This window comes from Miscanthus floridulus, chromosome 1 (genome assembly GCF_019320115.1).
Source record: "Miscanthus floridulus cultivar M001 chromosome 1, ASM1932011v1, whole genome shotgun sequence".
Lineage (NCBI taxonomy): Eukaryota > Viridiplantae > Streptophyta > Magnoliopsida > Poales > Poaceae > Miscanthus > Miscanthus floridulus.
The window spans coordinates 59,854,730-59,861,092 of NC_089580.1; the positions used below are offsets into that span (position 1 = coordinate 59,854,730).

The window sequence follows — 6,363 nt, forward strand, 5'->3', positions numbered from 1 at the left end:
TACTGGAAAAAAGAAGCTGAATAAGATTGCGGCGGATCGACAATAACAAGGAATTTCGATGTAACTGCCGCCTCAGAATCCTTCCCTAGAGGCACCACCTCATCATTGGGGTAAAAGCAGACCAACTTCATGTAACAAGGAAGTATAACCGTCTCCAACTAAACACTGGGCAAACCGCCTACCACCACTTCATGTTTTTTTAGCTCTCGTTTTTTTTCTCAACAGAAAAACTAGGTGTTCCTACCACAATGCAGCTTGCCCAGATAGCCCTAATCCGAACCCAAGACATACAAGAACTAAACAGAAGGGAATGTGCACGGGAGGCGGCTAATTACAAAATCTGGGAGAAGATGGCGGCGCGCATTTTCTTAAGTCAGTCAATTGATCTCCAGCTGCCTGATGGCTGCCTCTGCCACTGCTTGAGCCTCGGACTCGTGCTTAGCTTCCGCCTTATCATCGTCCCCATCCGCAGCCCTTGATTGCCTTGCCAAGAGAATGTCTGATGATGTACTGCGTTCCACAGCAGCATTATTGCCAGTAGCAGAAGATGGCACTTCGCTGGTAGCACCAGCTGAAGCTTCCTTGCCTTGAGCAGGCAAATCAATCTTAACGGAAGACCTGATTGCTGGAATTGGAGTTGCCAGTGATTCCTTTGGGGCTTGGGTTTGCACGTCCTTCATCTGAACTGGGATTGCAGTTGATAGTGATTCCTTTGGGGCTTGGGTTTGCATATCCTTCATCTGAACCAGGATTGCAGTTGATAGTGATCCCACAAGAGGATGGCGTTGTGCATCCTTTACCGAGACAGGAATCACAGGAGACATTGAGCTCTTCCTTGGGTGGTATTGCACATCCTTTACCTGAACAGGGATCACAGATGGAGCTGTTTCCTTCCTTGATTGATCTTGCACATTCTTTAACTGAACAGGCATCACAGGTTTCGGCCCTTGAACTGCAGCTGAGGAGGCAAACACTGGAGAGGCTGGCCTCATGCGAACTGGAGATGCCATCCGAATCGGTGGTGGGTGGCTCATGAGTGGAGGAAGCTGCTGTGGGCGTGCAGACGGAGGTGGGAGAGGTGGAGCAGAGAACACAGGAACAGCAGTCCTAATTGTGACTGAAGGAGCCATGCTGTGGCAAGGCATACGGTAGTGCCCAACTGGCACATAGGGGGCTGCCTCTGCAGCTGGAAATCTTGACCTTGGACTTGGAGTGAGGCTATCCATGGCCCGACCAGGAATTTGTGATACACCATCAGTAGATGCCGGGGACTCTGGTCTGGATCTTGAATTAGATTTAGGGCGGAATAGAGGGAGAATCTTCGAGTAGCTGGACTGAGAAGATTGACCAAAAGAAGGCTTCCTCTCTGGCTGCATGGGAAATTTTTTAGGGAATGGTGAAACATGAGGATAATTGGCCATCGCCATCTTCTCCTTCAAGCGATAATTGAGGAGGGCTCGGGCAATCCTGATCTGCTCCTGCTCATCATTGTTTTCTGGCTCATTGGATGAATTCACTTCCTCGCGTACCACTGTTGCAGAGAGATGAAACAGTGTGAGGTGTCAATGTATAAATAAAGAATGTCATCCCAAGATATTTCACTTCTTTTAACAAGACCAAACAGTAACAGGCATAATGCACAAGATAAACTTGGTTCAATTCCACTAACATAGTAAGTGAAACCAGGTAACCTACTTGCTTAGCTTTTCACACTAGCATGACTTTTTAAGTATTAAAGGAAGAAAAACTAATTCATGTTTAGCTTGATGAAGGGGTTCCAAATGAATTCAGAACATACAGTCCAAATGAATGAGAAGTAGCAATGCTAGAGATAAGATATCACCTGACTTACATATAATGGTATAAAACACAAAAGTACAAATGTTGGATGACTTGACTTGATAAAAACATAATTAGTTGAAAATTAGCTCAAATTTCTCATGATAAATTACTAAGTCAAGATTGAGTCAATATCCATATCCTAACCTAAAAAATATCTTTTCAAGCCATGGTGATATCAATTTTAACCAAGTTGCAATACTTCTCTTTTTGTCAATTATAGTTATTGCAGACAAACATGAATAAGCAACATAGCTACAATTTCATTCATCAATTTGCAATGCACAGAACGCAATAAGTGATACTCACATTGTTTCAGTGCTGACCATGCAGCTGAAGCAGCATTTTTTTCAGCCTGTTTCTTATTCTTAGCAGGATCACCTGTAAATGTAATACCAGCTAGCTCCACTGTGCATGTGAAAACCGGTAGGTGGCCAAGGCCAGATCGCTCTGTCGTATACAATGGCAATGGCGCTCCAACTCTTTGAGCTACTTCCTGCAGAAGGTTCTTATAAACCCCTGTTTCGTCCTGTGTAACAGAAATCATCACCATAAGCAAGTGACTGAAATTACTGTAAATCAAAGAATATAAGTTGAGGATGCAACATTCTATTAAGGTTAAAGAATAACCAATCACATAAAAATATTAAAGCCCAACCGACAGATTGTAGAGAATTTTTTGCCAGGGCAAACACACGTTATACATTTTAGTCAGTTAAAAAGCTTTTATTCCTGGTCATTGAAACAAAAGTAATTGAATCCGAACAAAAAGTAAGGGCTTCCAGAATGCTAAGGAAGATGACTTCTGGATCAAGACAATGCTAATCAGATAATACTTCAACTGCAAGGATTATGATTCAAATGATGCTCAAATAAGTTGAAGTGGTAGTTGAGCTGTCCACTAACTGACTATAAGAGGCAATGAATACAAAGGGACATCTACTAAAGTATAAATCCAAATCGCAAAACCATGATTCACTGAAGTAATAATCCAAACCGCAGAACCCATGAGTCAGTTCCAAAATTAAACAGGCAGATAGTGGATATAAGCTAGCCAATAAAAAGAAAATAGCATTTCTTGCAGATCAGTTCTGAATATATTGACACAAAAGGTTTTAGACAATAATGCCAGCAGCAGCTGAACGAGAGAAGGTAGCTAACCATGAAAAATCACTGAGATCAAGTAGTGAGAAGCTACCTGCACACTACAAGGTAAGATCTACGGACCTTCAGATATTTTTTTCATAAGACATGGATGTTATAATGTCCGTGACAGGATACATTTCCAAGCTGCAGGAGTATGAGCTCCAAGCCTTGCAGCTAGTTATTATTTACCACCACATACCAAACCATAGTCACCTACAAAGTTTCTCATTTTCTTTGATTTTGATCTAGAAGGATTAAATATGTTTCAATGACCACGTCCCAGTGAAACAGCAATCCTCCAAACAGGTGAATCACTCCTGTGATAGTCCAGACTCCAATATATTTTACCCCTCCCCAAAAAAAAAACTGATACAGTCAACTATGAGGATCATTGACCATGCCTAACATTTTGCTGACCCGATGTTCAAATTTATTCTAGCAACCAAACCATCCAAATACACATTGACCAGCGATAGTAACCTATCTACTTGGAGACCAATCTGAACTTGCATGATACCGCAGGACCATGTCACTCCAAGCCACCTCATTTTGATCGATACATCAAAGTAAGAACAGAAACAATAAAAAAAAAAACAGAAGCAGACCCCTGTGCCATCCAATTCCAGATCAGCCTTTTTTAAAATTCTGGGCAAAAAGTAGCTGCTTTTTGATCATGTGGTCACAATCCAAACTCCCAAATTCCACAGAACAAAACCCCTGTGCAGAACGCCAGACCGACAAGAACATCCACCATTCAACAAGGCGCCATCGCACTCGGCCTGCAGTCCTGCACCAAGAACCCTGCCTAAAAGCCGGGGGGCAAAGCGATGTTCCCGCCACTAGCACCAGCAGCCACACCCACATTGTCCCATCCATCCACGGATCAATAGCAAACAAAGCACTAGGGAGGCGCACTTGCGGTAGCAAGCCGGATCCCAGCACTGGCAGCAGCCCATGGCTGACCTGATCTGACCGACGGACCGTATCGAGAAAAGATACCACGCATAGGCGCAACAACGCCAGCACCACCGTATCGAGAAAAGATACCACGCACAGTCAACTATGAGGATCACTGCCCTTGCCCCATGGTGGGCTGTGAGGGGCCTGCCTGCCACTAAACCACCGGGGCCCACTGGCATTGACCTGCGCTGCCCTGGTTAGGTGCGGGCGGTCTCCAATTCAATTCCCCCCACCCACTCGCATTAATACCATAGCACCACTATAAAGACCGAAACCAAATCCCACTTTCCCACCGTTTCACACTGACAGTTTCCACGCGCTGGTTAATCCCGTTCCGTTCAAAACCCCGTGTGTATGTATACTCTTCATTGCAACTGGGCTTCCAAGTCAAGTGTACGCGGCAACTTTTTAATTCCACACCCCATCAATGCGCCCATTAATAGACAGGTTTGGCTAATCGGGGTTTAGCAATTAATGGCACGCAGACTTTCCAAGTCTAGCACCAATAACGGTGCGAGGACGGACGGAACCCTAGCGGTAATTCCGAAGCTGTAAGAATTTCCTAATCGGCAGTTAATGCGGCCTGTGTTATCAGAAGCACCGTCGCCGTTACGGCGCGAGAGCACATCTAACGAGGGATTAAAGTATAGTGGCGTGTTAATGGCCGGCGCAGGGTACGAACAAGTTAAGAGGCTTGATTGCGCTTAGTACACCCATCGCGTAGAGTGGGGAACTAAGCTCTGTTCATTAACTAATCCGCGCCCACTTTTATAATACAAAATGAAATTACAGTGGCAAGAGTACGACATGATTGTATTTTGGTCAAAATAAAATAAAAGATGAGGAAGAGTTTTTTTTTAACCCGATGTCTGGGGAAGAAAAATTAACCGGACTCGAGTATTGCGACTTTTTCTCTCGGAATCAGAGGAATCCCCTTTTATAAAAACAAAAAAAAGAAAAGGCACCGAGAGAATTTTTGGCACGAAAAGAGTTGCAGCTTTCCGTACCAATTATCCGCTGCAATTCATGCCGCTCACGAGCCACAATCCAAGCAGGTTCTCGAAGCTATGACTTCATAGCTCGTTTTTTTTAACCTAGAAACCAGATCAAACTACGAGAACGATTCAAAGGCAACGGGTAATGTATTGCTAAATCTATCCAAAATCGCCAACATCATGCTGAAATTACAAAAAAAAAAAACATGCCGCAGCGCTGGAACAGGAGTTATTATGAACTAAACAGTCAAACGAGACGCCATTTTTAACCCGAGCAAAACGCAAACGACTCGCCCTGGATAGTCAATAGCCCACGAGAATTCCGTGACGAATTGCAGTAGCAAATGGTTCGAGCGATCTACTTACGATCAACTATATTCGGATTAGAAACACCCGCAGATCCCCAAATTCCACCACCGAGAAGCGTTTGAAACAAGAACCGCGAGAAACACAACCAAAAGGAAAAATACCACGACAGGAGAAACGATCCGTAGGGAAGCGAGGGGCACGTGGAGGAGGATAGGGGCAAGGGGGGGCGCCCGCGCGGGCGGCTTACCAGGATGCGGGCAGCGAGCGAGTAGGACGGGCCGCGTCGCGCGAGAGCGGCGAGCGCAACCTCCGCGGCGGCGTGCTCCGCCTGGCGGAGCGTGGTGAAGAACCCGGGACTCTCGAACTGCTCCCCGTTGAAGTTCACCGCCGCCTTGAACCGCGGTGCATGGTCGGGCCCCTCCCGCAGGCACGTGTAAGCCGGCAGGTTGAAGCAGCTCCGCTGCGCCAGCTCCTGCAGCTGGTTCTTATACATGGCCGCCGACCTCCGCCCCCAACTCCACCGCTACTCCCAGTGCCGGCCGCCGTGGCCGGAGACGGCGACCCGAGATCTGCCGTCTACGAGAAGGAGAGGTGTGTCTAGGGGGAGAAGAGTGAAGTGGTGCGGGTGGAACGGGAGGGGGCTGTTTCATTTTTGGAAGATTTTAATGCTACTGCCTGCCTACGGTTACTAGCCAGGCGCATGACAGCTGGGGTCCCAGCACCAGGCACGCTCCTTCGTTTGTTCGGGGCTTTTTGTTTCGAGCGAGGATTTTTCTTTTTTTTATATCTCTGCAAAATTTCCTGTAAAATTTCCGTATATTTTTTTATTAAATTCTTAAGTTACAAATGGATCATTTAACTTTCTACATCCTCCGTCCTAAAATAAGTGATTTTTTAATTACCCTAAGCCAAACTATTTCAAATTTGATCAAACTTATAGAAAAACATCAATATTTATGACACCCAATAGATAGAATACAAAAATATATTTCATGGTAAAAATAATTTATCTATATCTATATCTATCTATCTCTAATATTAAAGAGGTAAAATTTCTCTCCACCTATTTTTTCATCCACCTCCGTCTAATACCTTGATAGTGGACAGTTTCTTC

At 45.1% G+C, this 6,363-nt stretch overlaps 1 protein-coding gene across 1 annotated transcript; it reads right to left on the minus strand.

Annotated features, from left to right (window-relative positions):
- LOC136528133 (double-stranded RNA-binding protein 6-like) lies at positions 1 to 5,876 on the minus strand. The gene is made up of 3 exons (XM_066521083.1): positions 5,497 to 5,876; positions 2,149 to 2,368; positions 1 to 1,531 (listed from the first exon to the last, which is right to left on the minus strand). The coding sequence occupies exons 1-3, from the start codon at positions 5,740 to 5,742 to the stop codon at positions 378 to 380; spliced, it is 1,620 nt and encodes a 539-aa protein (XP_066377180.1). The 5' UTR covers positions 5,743 to 5,876; the 3' UTR covers positions 1 to 377.
- Between the last annotated feature and the right edge of the window lie 487 nt (positions 5,877 to 6,363).

What these genes read in the sequence shown, in the direction of transcription:
- LOC136528133 (XM_066521083.1), bottom strand. Translation starts at nt 5,742, where the DNA reads ATGTATAAGAACCAGCTGCAGGAGCTGGCGCAGCGGAGCTGCTTCAAC. An exon ending in CGCTCGCTGCCCGCATCCTG is followed by an intron (nt 2,369 to 5,496) that starts GTAAGCCGCCCG and finishes TCTGTTACACAG; the next exon opens with GACGAAACAGGGGTTTATAA. An exon ending in ATGGTCAGCACTGAAACAAT is followed by an intron (nt 1,532 to 2,148) that starts GTGAGTATCACT and finishes TCTCTGCAACAG; the next exon opens with TGGTACGCGAGGAAGTGAAT.